Source organism: Galdieria sulphuraria, assembly GCF_000341285.1.
Source record: "Galdieria sulphuraria unplaced genomic scaffold scaf_37, whole genome shotgun sequence".
Classification (NCBI taxonomy): Eukaryota; Rhodophyta; class Bangiophyceae; order Galdieriales; family Galdieriaceae; genus Galdieria; species Galdieria sulphuraria.
In genome coordinates, this window is record NW_005178438.1 from 101,897 (window position 1) to 124,664 (window position 22,768).

Here is a 22,768-nt window from a genome sequence, read left to right on the forward strand (position 1 = left end):
GCTAAAAAGTTGTACAAGAAAACAAAGGAAATGTTTAGAGACGCCAAAAAGACCTTTTATTGTAAAACTCTTAGGTAATGAATATGACTATTCAAGGGTTTTCTAATCTGCATTATCTATAGAGAAGTTGTGAAAGAGTTTCGAAGTTGTAAAACAACTGCCGAAGAAAGAGCTCTGGTGAAAAAGGAATCAGCACAAATAAGAGACTTGTTTAAAGAAGGGGATACTGCTTTTCGACGAAGAAATATAGCAAAACTATTATTCTTTCATATGCAGGGTTATCCTACCGAGTTTGGTCAGCTCGAGTGTTTGAAACTTTGTACATCACCAAAGTATAAGGATAAGAGAGTGGGATATTTGGGCTTGTTGGTTTTATTGGATGAAAATCAAGAAATTTTAACGCTAGTTACCAACTGCCTTGTTCAAGACTTGCAAAGTAGCATTCCATTGGTGGCTGGTTTAGCATTGACAGCTGTCGGAAATGTTGCTTCAGCTGAACTCATCAAAGACGTATTTCCTTTGGTGGAGAAGCACTTACAGGGAAAAGACCCTTATCTTAGGAAAAAGGCTTTGTTATCTGCTGTGCGTATTTGTAAAAAGGTACCAGAATATAGCAGTTTGTTGTTCGACTATATGACCCAAACTTTGGGAGAACACACGGAAGAAATTGTGTTGACAGGATTGGCACTGGCATTTGAACTGGCACATACAAGTCCTGAATATATCGATCGACTGCGCAACAGAGTTATTCCACCTTGCGTCAATCTTTTGAAAGAACTATTATCGCCTTCATTTGATCCTGAACTGACCATATCTGGCATAACAGACCCATTTCTTCAAGTAAGTGTTAGAACTTTTATTTCGAGAGTCCAATTTTTATAAATTTATTTTAGGTGAAACTTCTTCAAGTTTTAAGTGTTTATGGAAGAGGAAGTAAAGAAGCCGCCCATAGTTGTACCGATGTACTTATCAAAATACTTTCGAACACGGATTCTTCTTCCAATGCAGGATTGGCAGTTATTTATGAGTGCGTCAGAACAGTCATCGCTATTCGTGAATTGCCGGACACATTACGCTCTTTGGCTGTAGAAACATTAGGTGGGCGATTGTTGAATGAAGCAAAGGATAACAATGCTCGATATGTATCTCTTCAGACTCTTCTTACCGTAGTTGGAGAGAAGAAGGAAGACGTCAAACGATATCTCAATACTATTCTGGAGTGTTTGAGTGATCCCGATATTTCGATTCGAAGAAGAGCACTAGATCTGGTGTATGCTTTGACCGATTCTTCTAATATAATGCAACTTTCTCGATGTTTTTTGGAATTTTTGGAAACATGTGAAGATGAATTGAAGCCAGATGTCGCACGAAAGTTATCAGACATGGCTGATCGGTAAGTACGGCACTGAAAGAGATAGAATGTTGGGTATTGAGTTGGGTTTGTTGCTTAGTTTTGCTCCAGATATCGAATGGCACGTCAATTGCATGGCTCGTACTTTGAGCTTGACAGACGTATTGATGCCAGAATCATTAATAAGCTTATTCATTGCTCTTATTTCTGCAAAACAGTCAGTTCAAGAATATGCAGCTAGACTCTTGTTTGAACTCGGACTGCAGCCCTATGCAAAAGTAAATCCACAAATTGCAGATAGATTGGACCAGTCACTTTATGCATTGAAACCTGCTTTGGAAATAGTTTCTATTTGGATTATCGGCGAATATGGATACAAATTGATTGAACAACAGGTTTTATCTTCTGAACAAGTAGTAAACAGTTTGCGTACCATTCTTCACTTATCCATGCGAAATACATATGACGAAGGTATGAAGAGAGAAGTTTTGTTAGGAGGCTCCGTACATTCCTCCTCTTCACTCTTGAGAGAAGTGGCGCTTAGTTGTCTTGCCAAATTGTATATGCGTGTTATGTTACCTCGAGAAACTCAAGAATTAATCTCAACTATCTTGCGCACTTATCAGACTAGTCTAGATTTAGAGGTACAGCAAAGAGCTTGTGAATATTTCCAAATGTTGGACGAACGATGGAATACAGTTTCAAAGAAGATTATGGCTTCCCTTCCCCCTATGGATTACAATTCCTTGAGAAAGAAACATTTGAGCGGTTCAGATACGGCCCCCGGAGCGAATCCCCGGAAGGAATTGTCTGAAAGTTTGGTATCATTGTTATTGGATGAAGAAGAACAAGCAGATAATGAAGAAGAACAAGAAGCAGCATCAATAGACTTGGGTCGTTTGGAAATCTTGGATTTTGGCAAAAGTACGGATTCCTCTCGAAATATATTCAAAAATGAATTAGATGGATTGCTATTGTCTGACAAAAATGAAAAAACTGGCACTTCAAAGACTATCCAATGTGGAGAGCATTTAAATGCAGAGTTGTATTTCTTTGAAGAGTATGATCCTAGTTTTACTTGGAAAGTAGAGTTTCACTTTCACAGTCTTGTACCTGAGCCTTTGAAACATTTTCGACTACAAATTGCCGTACCAAAGGTAAATCTGTTGTTTATGTTTCCAATCGATAGTGTATGAACCCTTCTCTCGATAGTATATGAAGATTGATTTGCAGCCAGCAACAGGAACCACACTTGAACAGGGAAAGGAATTGATCCAAATAGCTCGTTTGTCTCAAACTACATCAGAAGAGAAGATTTGGCAGCTCAAATATAGAATAAGTTATGAAATGGATTCTTCTACTCGCAATCCAATCACTAGCGAAGGAATTTTCCGTGATTTTCCTGTCAGAAAGGGAATACTGTGAGTCCTTTTATTATAATTCATCATGATTTGTTTCTACTGCATTGGATTGTTGCGTTGAATTATCATCAGATTGTATTGGCATTGTGGTTTGTGTTTCAGGATGACTATACTTTTCAGGATTGTGGTCACCTTCAGCCATATTTGATTGTTCTGCAGCTCTATAAAGTTCTGTGATTCTATTCAAAATTGTTTGCGTTGCTGTATCACACTGGCTGATGGAGAATACTTTTGTACGCGATTCTTCATAAGGTGCCTTTTGAATATATTCATTCCATTTGTTGTTCAACCACTTTTCCAACTCATTCACTTCCGAGTCCAAGCTGGATGATAGCTCAGGACTCATCGAAATATTCCCTGCCTCCAAAACTTGCTTGGCAAATATAAGAGTACTATTCAGCTGCTCAACAGCCTTTTGTATTTTGCGATTCATTTCAATTCGTTCCTGGATGGGGAGAATCCAATCCTGCATTTGCTGTTGTTTTTGTTGAATCAAGCTCATCTGAGGATATGAATACAACCAACTTTCCAGTTGTTCCAAATTATGTAATATTTTCTAAGTTGTTGTTGATGAAAGACTGTGTAAACAAAAAAAGGAACCATACTCACTTGTCTCTCCTTTTCACAAGTAAAGACATTCCACTCATGACCTTGTTCCGTCAATCGTTGACGATACAAAAGTATACGAGACTCCAATTCATTGCACATGTCCGAATGTCTACGCACTTCAGCATCCCTTTGTTGCCGTTGTTGTAATTCCACTTTTAACTGTTCCAGTGTAGAATGATTCCAAAAAGGAAGAAGAAGCCCATAGTTGGATTGAATATTCTTTACCTCTAGCAGTTGTCTTCTTCGTTCCTTTTGTACTCCTGTTGCCATGGTATTGGATGTATTGTTGACAGTATCTGTGAGATTGTTATTTTCTGTGCATATCCATTCCAACTCGGGAGGAGAGATAAAACCTTGGATATTCATGCCAATCTCCATGCGGACATAAGAATTCGAGTAGTCACAAGAATCCATAAAGTTCACATGAAAGGTTGTATTTCCCAACCATTGTCGAGAAGACTCATTTGGATACAGTTGAGTATTCTCCAGTAAATATACCATACTTTCATTTCGAAAGGCATATAAATGAATGTCGAAATCATTCTTTGGATGAAAAATGAATTCCTTCGTCGTTGGAATGGATTCTCCTATTTGAACCAGTGGCGCATCCCATAAACAAGTTTCGTTGGAATCGAAGATTTGTATCCAAATGTCAAATGTTTGCCATTCTTTGATGGAAAGAGCTCTTGAACGTATCTTTGGACTAGATAAGGCAGCATAGAATGTTGCACCATAAACGGCTCCCTAAATGAATTTTATCTAAAGAATGACAATAACTCAACATACATATACGTACCTCATCTGCGTGAATGCTTTTGTTCAACTCTTTCAAAGACTGTTTCAAAAGATGTTGTATCAAAGGAATCCGACTCGTTCCTCCAAAAGGTACAATGACGTCGATTTGTTCTTTTTGAAGATTGGCCAACGTCAGAGAATGATTGACTAGACGGGAAATGGAATGGGAATCAATAAGCAACGCCTCTACTTCCCTTCGATATATGGGAACTTGGATATCGATGGAGTCTATTATGTTTTCCAAACTGGCCACTGTTTCTTGATTGACGGTTAAGATTTCCTTGATTCTTTTGGCTTCTTGAAGCACTCTTGTTTGACACTTTGCATGGTTCATGATGAATGACGGAGAATGAGCACCCAATTGTCCTTTGGTAGCTGCTTTTTGTACAATCCAATTTGCCAGTCTCTCATCAATATACTTTCCTCCTAAAGTTTTATCCCAAGAATGGCTCTTCACTTGTAAATGATAGCTTTGTGGTGTCACACTAGTTCCTGTACTTTGATACGCAACTGAAACAATGGTAGCAATAGTACTTTCTACTCCAATATCTATGAATAATACCAACTGAGGTTGTTCAGGTTTCCAATCTAACAAATATTTGACAGCACAAGCTGTATTGCTATGAATCAAAACAACAGAAGATATATCTACCATTTCACAAGCAAAGAGCACATTTTGACGCTGCTGCAAATTCAACCAAGGAGGAATCACCAGACCTGCCACTACGGAGTGTTGACTGGCATTGGCTATCTTCAGAGCTTGCTTTAAGAATAGAGCATATATTTGGGCACTATGAGAAAAGCCTTGTTCTTCTAGAAGCGATCGATGTTCCTCATATCTAAATAGAAAGAATGAGCATCTATGAAAATATATTGGAAAAGCAAACGATAGTACCCTGTTAGGTATTCAAGTGGATGTAGTGCCGTCCGATTGGGAAATTTAGAGTTTGAAGCTACTGCCAAATCACCGAACAGAAAGGATCCATCTGGTGGAAAGGCGAGAACAGAAGGTGTTTTTCTTTTCGACTGTTCATTATGAACCACTTGAACACCCCTATTTGATTGTACCTTGCCAACTTTTAAATAATCGGACCCTAGATCGATTCCTATGATATCGCTTTGCACTAGTGTACAACAATATAGTGATATAACAAACAAAACAACAAAAAGCTTGCAAGTTTTGTGACTTGCCATAATAAAACAAAATGGCGCTTTTTGTCAAAAAGTAATTGCAAAAACTTTACAATGAAAAACTTGTCTTTTCTCATTGGAAAGTGGTGATAGTGTATGTGTGTGTTATGGCACTTTTGCCTTTTGAAGCTCGACATGTACCAAGGAGAACAGCTCATAATTATTCTCGTAGGAAACTTGGTCTTCTGAGAATCACTTTTGGGGTGATTGTTTTCTCTTTGTTGTTGGTTTCTTTTCTGTTAGGACACAACAACACCTTAAGCAGCAAGCAAGATGATTCCTGGTTATCAGAAAATAAAAATAGACAATGGGAAGATGATGGGAGAAAGGAACCATTGTTGTTAGAAAGAAAAGAAGAACAGCATCTTGTGTCAGAAACCGCTTCAAGTCCCCAACAATGGGTAGGCACAGTTCCATCTCAGGAAGGCAGCTACCAGCGGCCATCCAATGGGACTTTAGATTTAGTACTATTTGCCAATTATAACAGTGCTTTGGAAGCAACTGATGATATGACAACAAGTTCATCCACTGAATCCTATACTTTGGATGGGAAGCAGCTGAACAGCGACTCAAATATCTCAATGCAGGACCAAGCAACCATCTCTTTATTGAAGAATCCTGTTAGTTTGATGGATAATTCTGTTTCATTATCCAACATAAAACCATCCTCAGTTGAAGTTGTGGAAACGTATCATGATGAGACCCCATTTCTAAAACCAGAACCCTCCAACTTGGTGAAGACTAGAAATATTTCAGAAACTCAATTCAACAACTCTTCTTATGTTGATTCACTAGAGTTGGTTGATTGGACGAATATTTCTTCTAATTACTCTGAGAATCTTCAAGTTGCACTTCCATCGTTGGAGTCACAGGGACCTTCTAATCTTAGCTTCTCCAGTCAAAATTTGAATTCATTTTATGAGAACAAGTTGACATTGAATCATATTTCAAGCTTGAAAAGTAATATGGAGGGAACTGAAGTAGCCAAAGTTAATGGTTGCTTTGATATTTGTAGTTATGCCAAACATGAAGTATTGTCGGATGTACAAGTGTCTAGTATTGTTCAGCATTCTCCAGAAAGCGACATTCATTCAGTATTGTTGTTATTTCACGGCTGTAAACATAGCGCACGAGATTGGTTTGTATTACCAGAAGAAGTTTCTGTTGTATGTGAAGCTTTACGAAGAAACTTTTCGGTCGTTGCCTTTTCTTCAGTTGATAGATGGAGTGGTTGTTGGGATTCCTTTTATCCAGCACTGGGTAATAAGGATGTTATTCGAGTACATCAAAGTTTTCAGGAATGGATATTTGAGAATTTTGTCAACAATCAAACAAACTCTCAACAAGCTATCCAGTCTCTAAAATTGTATGCATTGGGTGTATCCAGTGGAGGTTCATTCGTCTCTATCCTTTCAACATTTCTTCGAAATATATCGGCTCAAGCTATTTATATTTCTCCCGGAAGCTTTCAGTCCTTTACTTTATTCGATTGGAATCCTTATCCTCCTACTTTCTTTGTTCATATGCTAAAGGATACTACGTTTGGGTCATTCAACCATGTAAACAGTTCTTGTAATCTCTTGACTCAACACAAAATAGCTTGTCGTATATTGTCTTTGAAACCAGTGCCGATAACTGCTGATTGGTTTCACGAGAAGATTCCAATTATTTCCTTATCATTATCACGACAATTGTTTGACTTGCTGAATACAACGCGATGGTTAGATTCTCAGGGATATCTTTTAAGAGATCCAAGAGAATTGGAATATTCCTATTTATGGCAAGCAGTCGATGATTCTATTTTAGGGAAAAAAGGGAAGACTTTACAAAGTAATATAGAGGAATTGTTGAATCGTGCTTATGGTGTCCATGAAATGGCATCGGATCATATTGACCAGGTATTGGATTGGTTTCTCTCATTTACAAAGCAACGATAAAGGATAACGCAATTCCAAATATTCTTTATGACATCCAAAACAAGCAATTGAATATGAAGGACGGCCGTCAACAATTGTCAAGTTTTCAGCTATCCTTCATTCCAAAAATGATATACAACAGAAGAAGCAACTAAACTATGCTTCTCTTAAAGGAATCGATGTTCCCAACCAGGCTCCATCAAACGACAAGAGTCCGTCTCTCCAAATATCTGACGTCGATACTTGGATATGATTTCCGTATAAACCCAATCTCTCAACCACCTTGGAAACCCCCATCGGGTAGCCACTGCTAATACACAAAGTATCTGGTTGTCCAATAACTCTGCTATTCTTAGTATTGCATCCGATTTGAGAAGCAATCGACCCTTTTCAATAAGAACTCTATATTCCTATGGTTCAGTTTCCAATCTTTTGTTTCTCATAAGACTTACAGTGATGACATATCCATAGGACCATCATATTTTTGCAACAAGGCTACTCCCACGGGACTCTGTAATGCTGCAAACTGTAGGATATTTATAGTGACACAAGACTCCAAAACAAAACTCCAAACCTACCTTGAATATTTCGTCCTTATCGTGGTCAAGCACAAAGTTGACAGACCCGTTACAAAGGTTGCACTCTCCATCAAATAAAATAACACTATCTTCTACTTTATAACCCTTTTCTGCAAGAAACGAGTCCAAAGTATTCTCATTCGAATATGATGAAGGCTCTCTGGTAATCTCTCTTTTCAAGCTGGGCCTTTCCGTCGTCACAGTACAACGAGCTTGTCGTAAGTACTCGAACCTTGGGGGTAATCTTAACTTGTTCAACGTAACAACAAAGTTTCTGTGTCTCCAAGGTATTCGGTTGATAGAGGTTGCTTTGTAAGTTTGCGATATCACCGGAGGTACGCTTACAAACCCACACATCGGAATCGCTAATACACAAACGGACAAAAGATTTTTAATGAAATGCATCCGCCGCCTATTCTAATGATCTTTAGTAAGCTCGTGAGTGATAGCTTTCCTTCTCTACTAGTGGCCAAAGAACCCCTCTATCATAGACTCAAGAAAAACATCCAAAGTCAAGACCAACATTCTATTTGAAGTCGACCTGTTGCTTCCATCTTCTTTAAATATTTCTCGGCTTCTTCTTCGTTAAAAGTAGAAATAACTTGTTCCAGTGCTTGACGAACGTCTCGGGGCATTTGTTTGGCAGAGCCTGCAATAAATATTATCCCTTCTTTCAGAATTAGCTCCCTTATCACCTGTGCTTGTTCCAGTAACCTATGTTGAACGTATACTTTCTTGGCGCCATCTCTAGAAAATGCAGTGTGCAACTGAGAAAGAATATTGGCTTGTTTCAAGTGTTCCCATTCCTCCTTGTAGAGAAAGTCTCTTTGCTCATATCTACAACCAAAGAATAGAATTCGACAAGAATCTTGGGTTACAATATATCGATGATGAGCAAAACACTCCCATAAATAGGAACGAAAAGGTGCAACACCAGTACCAGGTCCAATCATAATACAAGGTTTCTTATCAGTCACTTGTGGGAACTTTAAACTGCCTCTCTTTACAAACACAGGAATCACGTCACCACATTTGCTTCTCTTTAAGAATGAACTACATACTCCTTGACGCCAAAAACCAAAACAATCTTGATACTTTACAATGGATACACAAACTTGAAGTGTACCAGAATGATAAGTGGGAGATGATGCAATGGAAAAGGGACGAGGTCTTAAAGGAGGCAAAAACTGGATCAAGTCTTCGATACAAGGACGACAACTAGGAAAATCACGTAAGCACATGAGGATATTGTGCCGTTCTACTGTGACATACTGACGAAAATCATCTGCACCTTCACTAGTAGAGAAATATAGCAACCTATCCCGTTCTTCCGAATCTTTTGCGAACTTGGCAAGTTTTCTAAAAAAAGTTCTTCTAGGCAAGGCATATAAATCAAACTGGGAGGCAACCAATGACTCCAAAGTACAAGGACAACTCAAATTCAATACCGGCGCAATATCATTTAGTCTTTCAACCTCGAGTACTTGTTTAGGATTGTATCCCATCATTTTGATCAGTTTTCCTACTTCTGCTACAGAATTCTTGGGATAAATATAAACCACATCTCCAGGTTTATAAGTGATGGATGAGTTTTCTATATTCAAGGATATTTGACGAACTTCATGTTCGCAATCCTCTTCAACTAACAACTGATTGGATATAACCTTTGCCTCCCAAAAGAACTGTTGACTAGAACAACATTCACCTGCATTCCATTTATCTATCGATGTGCTTTTAACAGACTGTAAAGATTCTTTAACCCTATAATAGTAAAAAACACCATCCGTTGAAGGATTCATGCGAACCTCTTCGAGTTGCAATTTGTCTGTCAACTGAACGAGCCAATCCTGTAAAGCTCCTTCCAAACCATTTCGTTCTTGTTCATCTCCCAACTTGATAGGCAACAAAGGTCTTGCTCCCAAGTGTTGAAGTCTTTTGTCCAATTTTCTTGCAGCAGCGTTGAATCTTAAATAGGAAGAATCACCCAAACCAAAAACTGCATATTGGACTTGAGAAAGTGAATGGGCAGGTAAGTTTTTAAGCAATAGGAATCTCCAAAAATTTCTCATATCTGAATACACCTGAATATGAGAATCTACGTCAAGGAATTATTCAAAGTGTTGACAACTTGCCTTGTGGTACTTCTCCATCTCCTGTAGTAGAAATAATGAATAGAACGATGTCTTCCAGTGGAAGTTGGGTCTGATCATAGTCACAAAGTTCTAGTACTTTCAGGTGGGATATATATTTTGCAAAGTGTTCGGCAACCAACTGTGACAACTCAGCAGCAGTACCCGTTTCTGTAGCGTAGAGCAATCGCATAACGCCTCTCTCTCTCTCTCTCTCTAATGAGATGATGGACTGGAAATGAGAATGTAACCTTTATCTCTTCTTATGAGAAGAATTCCCTATCGTATAAAGTTTCTCTTATCAAAGACTTGAAAAGAAGATGCCCATATGTATTACAATTTATTTTAAGAACTCAACAGAGTCTCTTGTTATTCTGTAAAAAGGAAAATGTACGGCAAAGAAACTGTTGAACCTAAAGCTGGTTATTCACTTCTCAAAGCAAGCTCCTAATTGATTTTCAACGGTAAGAACAAGTAAGCTAACAACACATTCTACGGTATATCATATGCTTATATTCTTTCCCATAACAGCCTCTGACATGTCAATTTGCATACGATATAAAACTACTCTTGCCAAATCTCCATGAAAAAGCCACTTGTTCTCGCGCTATAATGAAATCATAAAATTCTTAGAGACGTGCACGTGATGTTTCGCTTTGGTCTTTTGTTCTTGTAAAGCATAGCTTTTGCTCGTTTACTTTGGTACAAGGGAACCATTCTTAGCACAGGGGGTCCATTTTATCATGTCATGGAAGTCTTTCCTGGAATATTTACCTTCAAAGGAAGTGTTTATTTCACTTGTCTACTACAAACCACGTCCCAATCGTGGAAATCGTGCTCGAGATTTGCTTGCCAATGAAAGGTGATGAGAAAAAGTTATCATAAATTGAAAACAACGGCTTACGCCTTGCAGGACCTTTCTTTCGTGGCTCCGAACTGGAATGGCAGCTATCTCTGTGGGTCTGGCTTTTGGACGTCTCATCTCAACTACTTTGGCAGAAATTGTGGGAACTTTGTTTGTATTTTTAGGCTTATTTGTAGCTGTATATTGCTGTCTCCGGTACTATGTGAATGTGTTTCAGATTGAAGAAGACAAATATACAGCAGACACCGTTGGTCCCTGGATATTGGTTTCTCTACTGGTTGCTATTGCTGCTATATCATTTGCTCTCATTTTTGTGTAGTTTTGGACCCATTATTTGCAATACTGAACCAATTATTCTCATATAACTTGATATTGTTGGATTAATGGACTGATAAAGTTCAAACTGAGGTAAAACTCTACAATTGTGTTCAACTTGGTCTTTTTAGACACAATGAGTCGTATTTGGTATCCACTAGTTCAAATGCACAAAGGATTTCATCGTTGAGCACCAAAGTACTTTTGAGACATTAGGAAATCTATTCTTGTGATTCTCTTTTCTCAAACCTAGTGAAGAGAAAATGGATCCAAACTGATTTCTTCTCTCGCATTGACCCACCAAAGGACGATCGGCGGTCTTATGGCATTTGTGAGCTTCATAGCGTTCCTTATATTGACAAACACATTTCTTCGAGGAGTTTATGCAAACAATGCTTCCTGTTCAGATGCTGTACCATCTTGTAATACAAACACAGACTATTTTGTGTATAAGCTTTCGTTTCCTTATCTAGTTGACTATGTGTCGGTGCAATATGAGAACATTTCGATTCGTCTCAATATATCTATTCCGGTAGGAAACAAACAACTTGAAACCTTGTCTATTCGAGCTAAAAAATTGTTAGGATCTGCAAAATTTTTCATATACACTGGTTCGCTGTGGTTGTGAACATTTATTGAATAGCACAGGAAACGAGACTGTTATTCCAGTGCCACCAAGATCACTGGGTGGAATATCTACAACAGAAATTCCTTTTATTCAACAACTTGGTGGCCTTCACTTACTGAAAGTTTTCTATGAAGGACAGTACGCGTACAATGAACAACTGTTGATGAGACTGAAAACCAACTTGACCTATAACGTTCAGCACTTTGCTGATTTTATCAATACTTCTGTAGTTGCTTCTCCACCCAATCTCACTTTTGTAGATACATACAGTGTCAGTGAATTTGCTAACCGTACAGAAAACAAACTCAAGTATTTTGTTACTCCTGGCATAGTTGTCAAAAGTGCAATGGCAAGGGCAGAACTCTATAAGTTGTATGGATTGATACTTGATGTGCCGGAATTGGCCGATGAATTGGCACAATCTATTATTCAGAGCTATTTAGATACAAAGGCAATGGTCTCAAGTCATGCTACAAAATGGCCATCTGTCCTTATTGACGGGTATTTCGATGGCCTTTGGAGTCTCGACTCTGGTGATTCATATGAAGCATCGTTTCTAAGAGATGCACATGCCGCATATCGCTATGCAAACTCTTCCTCTTCTCCAAGTCTAACTTTAAGTGAAGTAGTAGAGAACTTTCGTGGTGCAGACTATTGGATCAATTTGGACTTAGCCTCCCCAGTCTATAGTCTGTCTGAGTTGATTAAGTCTTACAATCAACAAAATGAATCTAGTGTATCTTCCAGTGTTGAAAAATTAGCTGCGTTTCAGTGTGGACAAGTTTGGTCCAATGCAAAAAGATATCGTGGACAATCGAATGACTATTATGAACTGGGAAGTGCAAGACCGGACTGGATATTGAAAGACTTGGTGAAGATCTTTCATCCGGAATTAGAGACAAACCATTCTTTTGTATTTTATTATCAATTGGCAAACAATGACTCGTCCTTGAACCTTCATTGTCCTTATCATAATCTATCGGTAAGTATAAGGTTTTAGGTTTGAACTATGCTGATAACACAACATACATTTAGACAAGTCCACCTAGTGGTCGACAGTTTGTTATCCTTCATGTCTCTGTGAACAATTCTATGTTTCCGATCCAAAATGCACTCAACCTTTCCATATTTCCTATGATTGCTTCGCTTTATGGTATTTCGTCTAGTGACATACAAGTTCATTTTCTGAGTCCTGGAGAGACTGGTTCTTCAAATACTCTGATGTACATCAAGTTATCCATTCCTTCTAATAATGTGAGCAGTGTTCTTTCTACTTCTCACTTTCATTTTCCTGGTTCTTTTGAAACCACCTTGAAAAACAACAACGTAACTGCTTATGTTACCAGCATGGACGTTACTACTACTGCTCCTGTGAGTGTCAGTAGTGGATTGAGTGGCGGTGATATTGCAGGTATCGTAATTGGCTCCGTATTTGGTTTCTGCTTGGTAGTAGGTGTCGTAGTCTTTGCCTACTGGTATGGCCATCGCAGAGCCTACAAACGTATAGAAGGCTCCACTGACATTCCAGGGGCTTCCGCCGGTTGAAGAAAAGAATGGCGCGTTTGAATTGGATAATTCCAATCTTTTTATTTCTAAAGTGTTTGTCAGTAAAGTTGAGGTTCAATTGAAAGAAAAATGCACTCCAGCGCGCCATTGATTCCATTTTAGTATTTTCTGTTGGACCTCTTGAAAGATCATTCTGTTCTCATGAACAAGAGCTCGCATGTACTCTTGTCGTTTGGTGGTTGCATCTTATCTCCACAACCACACTTTCCAGTTGTTTCTGTGTACGTTTCAGCAGGGCAGAAATGGGTAAACGTTTCTAGAGAATGGAAAAGGAAAACTTGTCGGAAGTCTGTTTCCAGTTATTTGAAGAAAACAATAGAAGGTTGCTTATCGGATGTTCCTAGTAAGAGTGCTGCTTTTGGTGGAGATAATCCAGAGTCAAGGGACAATCTTTCCCAGAATTTTGAAAGGAAGAGAAAACTTGGAAGTGAAGAAGAACTGGCAGCACTTGAAACTCTGTTTTTAGAGGGCTTGCTAAGCTACTATGAAGGAACACCTATGTTTTCCGAAGAAGAATTCCACACTCTTAGAGATGAGTTGGATCACTTGGGCAGTACTTCGACGAGACTTCATAATTTGGAAGTTATGTGGGTGCAAGCATCTCAGCAACGAGACTTTGATCGCAACTTTCAGAATGAGTTTGAATTGAGTCAAAGCGAGATGAAGAGTTTGAAAGAGAAGTTATTAGAAGAAAGAAAAGCGAGGCCTCCTTTAGCGGAAGATTTGGCTCTTGCTACCAAAAGAAAGATACAACAACGCTCTCTGGTAAGAAGGGCTGCAAGGGAGTCTGAAGCCGCTCTGGATAACAGCTTGCGATATCTTTTATTTGGTGACGCTACTTTGGACCGTTTTAAGTTGTTAGTACTTTATGCTCCAGCAGCATTATTAGGTCGGTTATGGTTATTGACTTTGTAGAGTTATTCTGAATTACAGTTCCCGTAGCTGGAATCATGTCTTCATTCATGGCAATATCCTTTTTTCTGTTTGATGGTGAAGTAGAAGTCCGTATCTCTGCAATAGGACGATTAAGGTTCTTCCTATTATTAGCGGTTATTGTATATGGTATGTTTGCAACATGTTTAATTTTACTTTTATGACAGTTTCTTTAAGGAGTTGGTTGGTTTACCAATTTTGTTACTCCACGCATTTTAAGGTATTTGGATCTCGGCCATCCGTTGTTGTTAAAGGTAAGAGACTCATTTCCTTGCAAAGTTGAACGTTAAAGTATTTGGAACGCAAGGGACATTGTCCACAGTGTGGTTCAATGGTTTCCTGTTTGTTTACTTCGAGCGAGACAAGAATCCGAGATGAACGCGTGTGTAGTAAATGTAATGCTTTGGTAGGTTTCAATCATCGATGGAGAAAAGTATATTTAGTCCGACCTTCGTCATCTCAAACAAAAATGGAACCTGACTAGTCCAAGAGAGTATGCACATAGAGGCGCCTTTCCGGGTTCGTTCTTATGTTAAATTCCTTTCGACACAAGGGCCATTTGATTCTTCTTCGAATCGTCTCGTCAGTTTAACTTGGTACAACTTGTGCTTATGTTCCCCGTTTTGTTTGGAATTTGTCTCATGATCGGGATTTCGATATGAATGAGGTTGTTCCGTGTTGTTGTACATATCGGAGAGAGAGAGAGAGAGAGAGAGAGGAGTTCCTGGAGGTGACTGCGCAAGCAAACCTCTGTTATTGAATCATTTGCTTTAGATTGTTTCCTGATTTATTTCGAAAAAAGTGGAATAATGCATCTGTCCTCTTAGAAATAAAGTGATCTTTTGTCGACTACTCTCTACCAAACAAATGCCTATGACAGCACCAGAATGGACATTCCCCTTCCCAAAAATGGGTCACTTTCGGTTAAGAATAAGATATAATTATATCCATCGAAAATTTTTGACATGAAAAGTACGCAAAAACTTTATCAGACAAAAAAGACACGAACAAAAGGCGAGCTACAGGCAACAGCTAACAAAACATTCATATTCAGCTTATTCACGTACACACTTCACGCCTCACAAAGTGTTGTCATGCTTTGGACCACTGATTCGCAGAGTCACATATGTTGCTATTCGAAAGACTACGAATAACATAAACAGTATCTAATTGTAGAAAATTCACAAAAGTATAAAACCAGAGTCGTTATCTTACTCCAACATTTCCCCAGAACGAGAAATCACTTATACCAGAATCTTTGAGAACTTCATTCCCGTCACAGACGACACAAGTGTTGCTCAGTATCTGAAATTTGAAGTTGACAAATTGATTATGCATCAATGCTCCGAAAGAATACTTGACAAAAGAAGAAAATTTTAGCCAAACAAAGTAATTAGGTATATTCGCATTGGACAAAAAGAAACCTCCGAAAAGAAGAGCTATATTCATGGCAAGCGGAGTAAGTGCTGAAGCTACTTCAAATTTTGCCACTCCAGCCTGACAAAACTTTCAAAAAAACATATTCAATTCATACGTTCAACATACGGTTATGCTTAATACAATTCCTTCAACCGTCAAAGAAGTCAAAAGCACAACAATGAAGAATAAAAAGAAATTCTTTGCCGAATCTCGAAGACCGACCATCCAGTATGACTTTGAGCTTTAGCGAAATTTCCTTCTTAGAAAGTATACGTTACTCACAGTGACACAAAACAGTAAGCAAAACATAACGGTTCGAGGAATCTCCACAAGTGTTTTCGACAAGTAATAAGCAGATACTCGATACATGCCACTAGATCTTTCTCTTAAAATGATCAATCGTTCCGATGGAAAGAAAAATAGAATTCCAAACATAGTTGTAAAAGTTGTGCTAATAAGAATGTAGTACAGCACTCCCTCTATGTCTTCATAGTTGTTCGACGAGATATTGCGTCCCTTATTCAACCAAATAAGACCGATTAATATCGATAAAAACTATAAAACAGTCAATGTAAGATGCCTGACTTAAGACGGAAATCTATATATCTCACCAAAGTTTGGAAGACGCGAATGCGAGTAATATTTCTCTCGCGAATAAGAAGTTTCGCTGCTCGATTCAATAAAACTGAAAATTCCTTCCAATACGGACAAGGATGCTTTTCCAAATCTTCAACGCTTTTGCCAAATGCATTCATAGTTTCATAACTTTTCCAAACTGCCTCTGTTCATAAAAATCACTTCATTCGTGAATAGCTAAAACATAGACAACATTTCCACACCTTCCTCCTTAAAGTATTCTTGCAGACATGAATTTTCTTTGTACGCTTCATGAAGAAACTTCAAACGAGCGTGTGAAGTTTGTTCGGCTTTAGATGAACGAGTATCCACAGCAATAAGATCTAAGATATAGTCTGCAGGATTGAAGTGCAACGGACATCTGTTTTCAACGAGCATTTAATAAATCAGGTCTTTAGAGAAAAAACTTACTCATATCCCAACTGAGAGAAATATGCGACTGCTTCCTTCGCTGGTCCAAAATAGAGGACTTTACCTTCAGAAAGTAACAATAGCGAATCGATGAGACTAAATATATCACTTCTTGGTTGATGAATAGTCATCAACACGGCACGGTTTTTCCTAGCTAGGCAAACCAACGAGTTTACAACACTTTGTGCATTGAAAGCATCCAATCCAGAAGTAGGCTCTGTTTCAAATATTTTCAAGGCTTGGAGCAAATAGAAGAACAGATAGAAAGACTTACCATCCAGAAAAATTAGGGAAGGGTCCCTTACCAATTCTATACCGATGCTCACTCGTTTCCTTTCTCCTCCACTAATGCCTTTCTTCGTTTCAGAACCAACTAGTGTCTTCTTTGCTTCAACCAATCCCAATTCTGAAATTATTGCCTCAACACGACTTTCCCTGCTTTCCTTCGAAAGGTCCCTAGGGAGACGTAAACTAGCGGCAATATTAATTTGTTCCTCGACGGTCAACTCTGCGAACAAGTTTTCGTCCTGCATCACATAGGCGCTCAACTAAGAGTTCGGTTGAGGGTGCCATATTCATAAAAGAATAAATATCCTACCACTTTCTTGAATACAACGGGATCCCTTCTTTTCCCATTGACTGATATTCTTCCAGAGGCGCCAAAGTTACCGGATGCTGAGAGTCTTCCAGCAAGAGCGTTCAACAAAGTTGTTTTTCCGGAACCCGAAGGACCCATAATAGCGAGAAGTTGACCAGAGTGAACTGCTCCCGAAACATTTTGCAAGATGACTTTTTCTTCTCGTCTCTTTCGGAGAAGACTCTTCTGAGTTACACTCACGCATATGTCTTCAAATTGGAAAGAAACTCTTTGTCTCTGTGTGCTTGAGGGGTAAGTTTGTTCAATTATCTCACTGAAGTCTAAGTGTTGTGAAGCAGGCGGGTTGGAAAAATGTTCAGGTTGAGTACATTCTAATACAATTTCTTCTGACAAACCCTCCGATCGTGCCATACCAAAACAAATTACTCACTCAAAAAGGATGACTAACTGGGAAGATTCCCATCGGTCTATAAAATGAAATGAGGGACGCTTCACAAAATGTCGACTGGAAGGATATCGGACAGATTCCGCGATCGATTTGGGGGTGAGTGAAAATTTTTCTATTTGAATTGCGGAGACTAGACGATCCTTTTCGGTATCGAGAACTTACTCGACATATCAGTTATCGAAAACCATTATCTATTGAGCTCACCTGTAAAAAAAGAAGGAGCTATTGATAGTGTAAGAAAAGTAACAAGTAAAAAAGTAGTGACAGGAAAGAACAAGTAAAATAGTATTGAATTTTTTGGTCACAATTGAACTATTGACATGAAAGTCTATTCCAACTCAGTAGAGAAATGAAAGTTACCAAGTCAGTAGACAAAGCGTTGGTCGTCATCGGCACTGCATTCCTCGAAATTGGTGATACTGGATGAGAGGTAGAATTTAAAAAGAGACAAGTACAACTAACCGTGAACAACAAGAGGAAAATGAAGACACTGTAAACATATCTTTGGGCTTAAACTTGAAGCCTCGCTATCTCCAAACAACGCAGTCAAAGTTCAAAAGGAATCAAATGCGAAGTAATGGACAACAAGCATATATTTTAGCTCGTTGAGAGAAATGGAGTGTAATTTTAGGAACTCACAAATCCTTCTTACCAGAAGGTTTTCAATCTATTGGGTCGAAGCCTCTAAAATAATGAGCTCAAACCTGAAAGATTATTGTTGTACCTTTCATGAGCAACTTTCGGCTTTGGAAGAATAGATAGAGATAGATCTTTGCCACCATAATAAAGTGAAAGGTCAGCAATCCTAGCAGCGTTTGTAAGCCTCTATTTTTCATCGAACGGCAGGATCGAAGGTTGTCTGTTTTTGTAATACTTGCAGTCGTTTATTTGTTTTTAGGATAATAAAAGTCTATAAAATTGGCTTTCATAAAGGCCATATTCAATCCTTTATGAAAGTTCTAGTGAAATGGCCTTCACAATTCCAACACCAACTTTTCTTTTTGATTGCTTTTTAGAAAGAAATGAGTAGGTTACTATTAGAAAATATTATTTTATCAATCATTTAGGCCTTTCAATAACAGAACAAAAGATTCATTGTAAAAACTCATTGAAAGTCTTCGGTTTTTACACAATAGAAGACATTTCAAAGGAATTCGTTGTAATATAAGCATATCAAAGTTGGTTTTCATATTTATTCCAGAACCCACAATTGAACAATATTTCAAGGAACCATACGTATGACTTTGTGATAGAGACTAGTAATTCTCTCCATATCTCCACATTGAATACCTTGCTTAATATGATGACAGAGTTTCCTGTCATTTGGGAAAGACAACAACATCAAAATGACTCAATCGATAAAACCATTCAAGTTGTCTTCATCATTGTGGAGAGAATTGTGCTGTGTTCATCTCTTCTGTTTCCTTTGCGGGACACTCTGTGAAACTGAAATTGTTTTGAGCGGAATAATAACTAATGGCTTCTTCCGTTCCATTCTCCTTTGAAGACGTTTTCTCTTCTGAGTGTTGAATGGGTTCTGTCTGATAAGATGTGAAATCTTCCGCACTATTCTCCTCCCTACTATACGAATTTTCTTTTCCATTTCCTTCTGCACTGTTCATCGTCCTTGTTTCGGCTGTTTCTTGATCCTTTTTGGAAGGTGTTGATTCCATAACCATTTTCTTCCACTGACGAACCAACTGCTTTGCCATAGCACGGATTGCTTGGCTATTTGGACCACATGACTTCTCAAGCTTGAAAAGCATCAAAAACTTGTTGTTTCAAACAACCAGCAAATGTCAACTTACCTCAACAACTGGTTTCCCTGCACGAGAATTTTTCAACATAGCGATTGTTACTCTTGATTGAAACAAGACTTTCAAAGATTGCAAAACCTGACCTTCTATTGAATACACTTCATCACAATGCTTTTCAAACTGCCTAATTTTTTCGTTGATCTGGTCACTTAACTTCATCAGAGATTCTTGTATTGACTTCATTTCGTTTGATTTCGAACAAAATGCATCACTTAGCCTATGTAGCTGTTCAACTTGGGTTTGTAACTCTTCCGCAGAAGTATTCAACGATTGAGGGTTTTCTAAATAGGAGTGATCCAGTTCGTGATAAGGACGATCGATGGGCATCTGGAAAACAAGGTCTCTATATCGAAAACCCTTACGAATACTTTTCGCGCTTCTCTGTGAGTTGCTATGAATGTTACCTAGTTGCCTTTTGGAACCTTGTAAACTCTCTTCATGGTCCGATTTTCTTTTTCTACTATGACTCCTACTAGAGCGTTGTGAGTCACCTTTGTAAACTTCACCTGTTCTCTCTTGAGAAGTGTCTGACATCTCTCTTTCCTCTTCACTTGCGTCTTCTTCTTCAGTTGTCGCGTTTGCTGCCGTATCTACTTTCTCTTCTTCAGTACCTCCTTGTGCAAGAGCAGCAACTTCTTCAGGTGGCAGAGTGTTAGAATGAACTTCTTTGGCCTCTTCGACTGCTTTTACAATTTGTTTATAATGTCTGTGGTTTTCTTTAGGTGTAAATGCGGCTATGTTAGCCTCATTGAATTCTTTCAAACAGTTTGGTTTTAACCAAGCACCTTGAGGATCGTTGAAGAAATAAACCCAATATTTGCCTTTATGAAACCATTTTCCGGAACGTTGGTCTGTAGTGATAGAAGCAGGCCACCAAGGATAACCATATACCTTTGCCCATACTACAGCACCTTTATAAAGGAAAAAGTTTTCACAAGTCATTTTGTCCATGCTGACGCTTCCTTCGATGGTTGTGTCGAGTCTAAGAATTTTTCATGAGGCAAAGTTTATTTTGTTCAAGTGGTTCAACTTGGTTTTTTTAAAAAAGTTGTGATTTCAATATCTGTAGAGATAGATAAAAATACATCACAAGTCACTTCTTCAACACTTTCAAAGTTCCATGAAAGCTCTTGTATTGAATTTGGAAAACTGAATTGTGTTAGTCGTCGAAAAGTAGATCAACTTCCATGAGTTCACAAGTTCCAGAAGAGTGGAAAAGCGAAGTTTCTGATATACTGTTTGATAGCGAGACTATTCAAACAAGAATTCGTGAACTAGGAAAACAACTGAGTTGTGACTATCGAAACCGTAAACCCGTACTGCTCGGTGTCTTAACTGGTTCCTTTGTTTTTCTCGCTGACTTGATTCGCAATATGACTTGTGACTTGGAAATACGGTTTATGAGAGCTGTTTCGTACGAAGGAACGGAGAGCACGGGAACTGTCACTATCGAGGGTTTAGAGGTTTGTGGCCGTTTACTCGTTATGATAACTCGATAATACAAATTATAACTAGTTGCTCAATATTCAGTCTCGTGACGTGCTTCTTGTAGAAGATATTGTAGATACTGGACTCACACTGAAGTGGATATGTGAGAAGTTGGAGAAGTTACAACCAAAATCTCTCAAGATTTGTACATTCTTGTCCAAAAAGACGAAGAGAAGGAAGACAGATGTACCACAGGTAGATTATGTAGGTTTTGAGTGCGAAGATCAGTTTGTTGTCGGGTATGGGTTTGATTGTGATCAACGCTTGAGGCAACTCAATTTCGTTGGCATTTACAATACAAATAAATAAACAAATGGAGCATATATTGGTAGGGCGTTGTATTGTTGTCAACTGTCGAAGAAATGTTTCTTGTTTGGTTGTCGATTCCAAAGGAATGATATTCTCTTGTTAATAAAGATTATATTTGTGCAAAAATGGATATCTATTCGATTAAATGAAAACTTTATACAGTTTTGTAGTCTTGAATAGCGGGATGTTCATTCTCTATTCGTCGCTTTCTTTGCTGAGGAACAGAAGGCTTTCCAGTCATCTTTACAGAAACCCAATCTCGAAGTCTCTGCTTTAAGGCAGCAACTGTGCCATTTGGAGAAATACCTCTATCCACACATGCTTGTTGCAATGCTTTAAAACGCATTCTACTAAGTGGAAGTTCACTAGGTGGACGACCTTTGGAGGATTTTAAACTTTCTTGGGATTTCGTAACCTTTTGTTCTCGAGGAACGGAAGCGCAACTCCATAAATTTTGATAATATGGTAAAGGACTCAACCAACCACTGTAATAGTTTTCTTTCGATTGGCACCACTTGAGTTGCTGCAAGAAGGCCCATTCAACGGCGAACATATTCGTCATTCCTTGTTGTCTCTTTTGGACAGATGGAGGAGAGTCCTCGAAACCACTTACAGCCCTTGTTCGTTTTCGAACGGGGGTGGAAACAACTGACTTGGATTTTGGGACGGGTAAACTGTCACTATCACCACTTTTTGTTTGCTTTCCATTCCTGATCAGGCTTGTTGTACTTGAGCAGTTGTTACAGTTGGGGGATATGTTCTGTTCTCTAGGAACCTTGTTTGGCAGTTGTTCATGATTCTTTGTTGGCATAGAAAGAAGTTCCACATTGGCATTTTCCTCAAGTTTTCTTTTTCCTTTACTGTCGAAAAGAACAGCGTCTGTTTTTCCTAAAAATAAGGCTTTAGTACTGGTTACTTGTGACAAACTATATGAAACTTACCATCTTGAAGGCTTGTTAACAGTTCTGCTGCAGTATTGATATCAAAGTTGGAAGTTGTTTCATATGTTTGCTTGTTGAAACTTTCCATTAAAATAGTATTGAAGATATATTAGATATGAGTTAAAACAGCACAGGAGAATTGCACATAATAAAGCGCCAGTCAAGCAAGTCCTCTTCCAAAAGAGATCTTTGCATTTTTTTCCCGCTTATACAGAGCACCAGCGTTCCCAATTTGCAAGAAAAAATGCCAAGAACAATAGGCGCCATTTGCATTTTTTCTCGTACGAGCTGTTCATGTTTTCAAATAGCGCGAATATTTTATTTCAGAGAAGACATCGTTGACTTCAAATTGATCCATATTTGTTGTTCAAATCTTTTTGCAAGTTGAACAAAGAATGTTAAAA

General features: G+C 38.4%; 12 protein-coding genes across 13 annotated transcripts; 6 read left to right on the forward strand and 6 right to left on the reverse strand.

Moving 5' to 3' along the window:
* Positions 1–14: 14 nt before the first annotated feature.
* Gasu_41890 (AP-1 complex subunit gamma-1) lies at positions 15–2,875 on the forward strand. The gene is made up of 5 exons (XM_005704812.1): positions 15–74; positions 123–840; positions 894–1,393; positions 1,452–2,508; positions 2,564–2,875. Exons 1-5 carry the CDS (start codon positions 31–33, stop codon positions 2,774–2,776), a joined length of 2,532 nt encoding a protein of 843 aa, XP_005704869.1. The 5' UTR covers positions 15–30; the 3' UTR covers positions 2,777–2,875.
* Positions 2,876–2,889: 14 nt separating this feature from the next.
* On the reverse strand, positions 2,890–5,384 carry Gasu_41900 (heat shock protein Hsp70). Of its 2 annotated transcripts, XM_005704814.1 has the most exons (5): positions 5,072–5,384; positions 4,178–5,015; positions 3,382–4,125; positions 3,002–3,328; positions 2,890–2,951 (listed from the first exon to the last, which is right to left on the reverse strand). In XM_005704814.1, the coding sequence occupies exons 1-5, from the start codon at positions 5,368–5,370 to the stop codon at positions 2,934–2,936; spliced, it is 2,226 nt and encodes a 741-aa protein (XP_005704871.1). In that variant the 5' UTR covers positions 5,371–5,384; the 3' UTR covers positions 2,890–2,933. The 2 variants fall into 2 exon arrangements, with proteins under 2 accessions (XP_005704871.1, XP_005704870.1); XM_005704813.1 differs by lacking the exon at positions 2,890–2,951 and having other exon boundaries at positions 3,022–4,125.
* A 10-nt stretch (positions 5,385–5,394) lies between these two features.
* Gasu_41910 (uncharacterized protein) lies at positions 5,395–7,220 on the forward strand. Its single transcript, XM_005704815.1, has 2 exons — positions 5,395–7,087; positions 7,153–7,220. The coding sequence occupies exons 1-2, from the start codon at positions 5,475–5,477 to the stop codon at positions 7,160–7,162; spliced, it is 1,623 nt and encodes a 540-aa protein (XP_005704872.1). The 5' UTR covers positions 5,395–5,474; the 3' UTR covers positions 7,163–7,220.
* A 19-nt stretch (positions 7,221–7,239) lies between these two features.
* Gasu_41920 (uncharacterized protein) lies at positions 7,240–8,244 on the reverse strand. Its single transcript, XM_005704816.1, has 3 exons — positions 7,862–8,244; positions 7,736–7,809; positions 7,240–7,685 (listed from the first exon to the last, which is right to left on the reverse strand). The coding sequence occupies exons 1-3, from the start codon at positions 8,216–8,218 to the stop codon at positions 7,451–7,453; spliced, it is 666 nt and encodes a 221-aa protein (XP_005704873.1). The 5' UTR covers positions 8,219–8,244; the 3' UTR covers positions 7,240–7,450.
* Positions 8,245–8,577: 333 nt separating this feature from the next.
* On the reverse strand, positions 8,578–10,194 carry Gasu_41930 (flavodoxin family protein). Its single transcript, XM_005704817.1, has 4 exons — positions 10,004–10,194; positions 9,134–9,942; positions 8,703–9,079; positions 8,578–8,628 (listed from the first exon to the last, which is right to left on the reverse strand). Exons 1-4 carry the CDS (start codon positions 10,181–10,183, stop codon positions 8,609–8,611), a joined length of 1,386 nt encoding a protein of 461 aa, XP_005704874.1. The 5' UTR covers positions 10,184–10,194; the 3' UTR covers positions 8,578–8,608.
* A 390-nt stretch (positions 10,195–10,584) lies between these two features.
* Positions 10,585–11,295, forward strand: Gasu_41940 (uncharacterized protein). The gene is made up of 2 exons (XM_005704818.1): positions 10,585–10,852; positions 10,904–11,295. Exons 1-2 carry the CDS (start codon positions 10,734–10,736, stop codon positions 11,172–11,174), a joined length of 390 nt encoding a protein of 129 aa, XP_005704875.1. The 5' UTR covers positions 10,585–10,733; the 3' UTR covers positions 11,175–11,295.
* Positions 11,296–11,444: 149 nt separating this feature from the next.
* On the forward strand, positions 11,445–13,425 carry Gasu_41950 (ABC transporter, iron complex transport, substrate-binding protein). Its single transcript, XM_005704819.1, has 3 exons — positions 11,445–11,702; positions 11,755–12,780; positions 12,834–13,425. The coding sequence occupies exons 1-3, from the start codon at positions 11,493–11,495 to the stop codon at positions 13,341–13,343; spliced, it is 1,746 nt and encodes a 581-aa protein (XP_005704876.1). The 5' UTR covers positions 11,445–11,492; the 3' UTR covers positions 13,344–13,425.
* A 59-nt stretch (positions 13,426–13,484) lies between these two features.
* Positions 13,485–15,146, forward strand: Gasu_41960 (uncharacterized protein). Its single transcript, XM_005704820.1, has 4 exons — positions 13,485–14,253; positions 14,307–14,426; positions 14,475–14,551; positions 14,605–15,146. Exons 1-4 carry the CDS (start codon positions 13,506–13,508, stop codon positions 14,779–14,781), a joined length of 1,122 nt encoding a protein of 373 aa, XP_005704877.1. The 5' UTR covers positions 13,485–13,505; the 3' UTR covers positions 14,782–15,146.
* Positions 15,147–15,249: 103 nt separating this feature from the next.
* Positions 15,250–17,804, reverse strand: Gasu_41970 (ABC transporter, ATP-binding protein). The gene is made up of 9 exons (XM_005704821.1): positions 17,362–17,804; positions 17,038–17,311; positions 16,764–16,980; positions 16,556–16,713; positions 16,328–16,497; positions 15,999–16,271; positions 15,843–15,950; positions 15,513–15,794; positions 15,250–15,463 (listed from the first exon to the last, which is right to left on the reverse strand). The coding sequence occupies exons 1-9, from the start codon at positions 17,770–17,772 to the stop codon at positions 15,377–15,379; spliced, it is 1,980 nt and encodes a 659-aa protein (XP_005704878.1). The 5' UTR covers positions 17,773–17,804; the 3' UTR covers positions 15,250–15,376.
* An 873-nt stretch (positions 17,805–18,677) lies between these two features.
* Gasu_41980 (uncharacterized protein) lies at positions 18,678–20,624 on the reverse strand. Its single transcript, XM_005704822.1, has 2 exons — positions 19,618–20,624; positions 18,678–19,563 (listed from the first exon to the last, which is right to left on the reverse strand). The coding sequence occupies exons 1-2, from the start codon at positions 20,575–20,577 to the stop codon at positions 19,192–19,194; spliced, it is 1,332 nt and encodes a 443-aa protein (XP_005704879.1). The 5' UTR covers positions 20,578–20,624; the 3' UTR covers positions 18,678–19,191.
* A 100-nt stretch (positions 20,625–20,724) lies between these two features.
* Positions 20,725–21,492, forward strand: Gasu_41990 (hypoxanthine phosphoribosyltransferase). The gene is made up of 2 exons (XM_005704823.1): positions 20,725–21,089; positions 21,142–21,492. Exons 1-2 carry the CDS (start codon positions 20,814–20,816, stop codon positions 21,421–21,423), a joined length of 558 nt encoding a protein of 185 aa, XP_005704880.1. The 5' UTR covers positions 20,725–20,813; the 3' UTR covers positions 21,424–21,492.
* Positions 21,493–21,518: 26 nt separating this feature from the next.
* Positions 21,519–22,564, reverse strand: Gasu_42000 (uncharacterized protein). Its single transcript, XM_005704824.1, has 2 exons — positions 22,365–22,564; positions 21,519–22,311 (listed from the first exon to the last, which is right to left on the reverse strand). The coding sequence occupies exons 1-2, from the start codon at positions 22,450–22,452 to the stop codon at positions 21,578–21,580; spliced, it is 822 nt and encodes a 273-aa protein (XP_005704881.1). The 5' UTR covers positions 22,453–22,564; the 3' UTR covers positions 21,519–21,577.
* Between the last annotated feature and the right edge of the window lie 204 nt (positions 22,565–22,768).

Bases quoted from the DNA above. Each gene is read 5' to 3' on its own strand.
- Gasu_41890 (XM_005704812.1), top strand. From the start codon at position 31: ATGTTTAGAGACGCCAAAAAGACCTTTTATTGTAAAACTCTTAG. The intron at 841-893 runs GTAAGTGTTAGA...AATTTATTTTAG, and splicing joins TAACAGACCCATTTCTTCAA to GTGAAACTTCTTCAAGTTTT. The intron at 2,509-2,563 runs GTAAATCTGTTG...TTCTCTCGATAG, and splicing joins TACAAATTGCCGTACCAAAG to TATATGAAGATTGATTTGCA.
- Gasu_41900 (XM_005704814.1), bottom strand. From the start codon at position 5,370: ATGGCAAGTCACAAAACTTGCAAGCTTTTTGTTGTTTTGTTTGTTATA. The intron at 5,016-5,071 runs GTACTATCGTTT...CTTTCTATTTAG, and splicing joins CCACTTGAATACCTAACAGG to ATATGAGGAACATCGATCGC. The intron at 3,329-3,381 runs GTGAGTATGGTT...ACAACAACTTAG, and splicing joins CTTGTGAAAAGGAGAGACAA to AAAATATTACATAATTTGGA.
- Gasu_41910 (XM_005704815.1), top strand. From the start codon at position 5,475: ATGGCACTTTTGCCTTTTGAAGCTCGACATGTACCAAGGAGAACAGCT.
- Gasu_41920 (XM_005704816.1), bottom strand. From the start codon at position 8,218: ATGTGTGGGTTTGTAAGCGTACCTCCGGTGATATCGCAAACTTACAAA. The intron at 7,810-7,861 runs GTAGGTTTGGAG...AATATCCTACAG, and splicing joins ATAAGGACGAAATATTCAAG to TTTGCAGCATTACAGAGTCC. The intron at 7,686-7,735 runs GTAAGTCTTATG...ATAGGAATATAG, and splicing joins CCTATGGATATGTCATCACT to AGTTCTTATTGAAAAGGGTC.
- Gasu_41930 (XM_005704817.1), bottom strand. From the start codon at position 10,183: ATGCGATTGCTCTACGCTACAGAAACGGGTACTGCTGCTGAGTTGTCA. The intron at 9,080-9,133 runs GTATGTCACAGT...TGATTTTCCTAG, and splicing joins GGTGCAGATGATTTTCGTCA to TTGTCGTCCTTGTATCGAAG. The intron at 8,629-8,702 runs GTAGATATGAGC...ATTCTTTCTCAG, and splicing joins TCGAATTCTATTCTTTGGTT to TTGCACACTGCATTTTCTAG.
- Gasu_41940 (XM_005704818.1), top strand. From the start codon at position 10,734: ATGTCATGGAAGTCTTTCCTGGAATATTTACCTTCAAAGGAAGTGTTT. The intron at 10,853-10,903 runs GTGATGAGAAAA...TACGCCTTGCAG, and splicing joins GATTTGCTTGCCAATGAAAG to GACCTTTCTTTCGTGGCTCC.
- Gasu_41950 (XM_005704819.1), top strand. From the start codon at position 11,493: ATGGCATTTGTGAGCTTCATAGCGTTCCTTATATTGACAAACACATTT. The intron at 11,703-11,754 runs GTAGGAAACAAA...AAAAATTGTTAG, and splicing joins GTCTCAATATATCTATTCCG to GATCTGCAAAATTTTTCATA. The intron at 12,781-12,833 runs GTAAGTATAAGG...ACATACATTTAG, and splicing joins GTCCTTATCATAATCTATCG to ACAAGTCCACCTAGTGGTCG.
- Gasu_41960 (XM_005704820.1), top strand. From the start codon at position 13,506: ATGAACAAGAGCTCGCATGTACTCTTGTCGTTTGGTGGTTGCATCTTA. The intron at 14,427-14,474 runs GTATGTTTGCAA...AGTTTCTTTAAG, and splicing joins ATTAGCGGTTATTGTATATG to GAGTTGGTTGGTTTACCAAT. The intron at 14,552-14,604 runs GTAAGAGACTCA...TTGGAACGCAAG, and splicing joins GCCATCCGTTGTTGTTAAAG to GGACATTGTCCACAGTGTGG.
- Gasu_41970 (XM_005704821.1), bottom strand. From the start codon at position 17,772: ATGGCACGATCGGAGGGTTTGTCAGAAGAAATTGTATTAGAATGTACT. The intron at 16,714-16,763 runs GTAAGTTTTTTC...CGTTGAAAACAG, and splicing joins TTCTCTCAGTTGGGATATGA to ATGTCCGTTGCACTTCAATC. The intron at 16,498-16,555 runs GTGTGGAAATGT...TTTTATGAACAG, and splicing joins AGAATACTTTAAGGAGGAAG to AGGCAGTTTGGAAAAGTTAT.
- Gasu_41980 (XM_005704822.1), bottom strand. From the start codon at position 20,577: ATGGACAAAATGACTTGTGAAAACTTTTTCCTTTATAAAGGTGCTGTA. The intron at 19,564-19,617 runs GTAAGTTGACAT...ATGCTTTTCAAG, and splicing joins CAGGGAAACCAGTTGTTGAG to CTTGAGAAGTCATGTGGTCC.
- Gasu_41990 (XM_005704823.1), top strand. From the start codon at position 20,814: ATGAGTTCACAAGTTCCAGAAGAGTGGAAAAGCGAAGTTTCTGATATA. The intron at 21,090-21,141 runs GTTTGTGGCCGT...AATTATAACTAG, and splicing joins TCACTATCGAGGGTTTAGAG to TTGCTCAATATTCAGTCTCG.
- Gasu_42000 (XM_005704824.1), bottom strand. From the start codon at position 22,452: ATGGAAAGTTTCAACAAGCAAACATATGAAACAACTTCCAACTTTGAT. The intron at 22,312-22,364 runs GTAAGTTTCATA...CCTTATTTTTAG, and splicing joins GTTAACAAGCCTTCAAGATG to GAAAAACAGACGCTGTTCTT.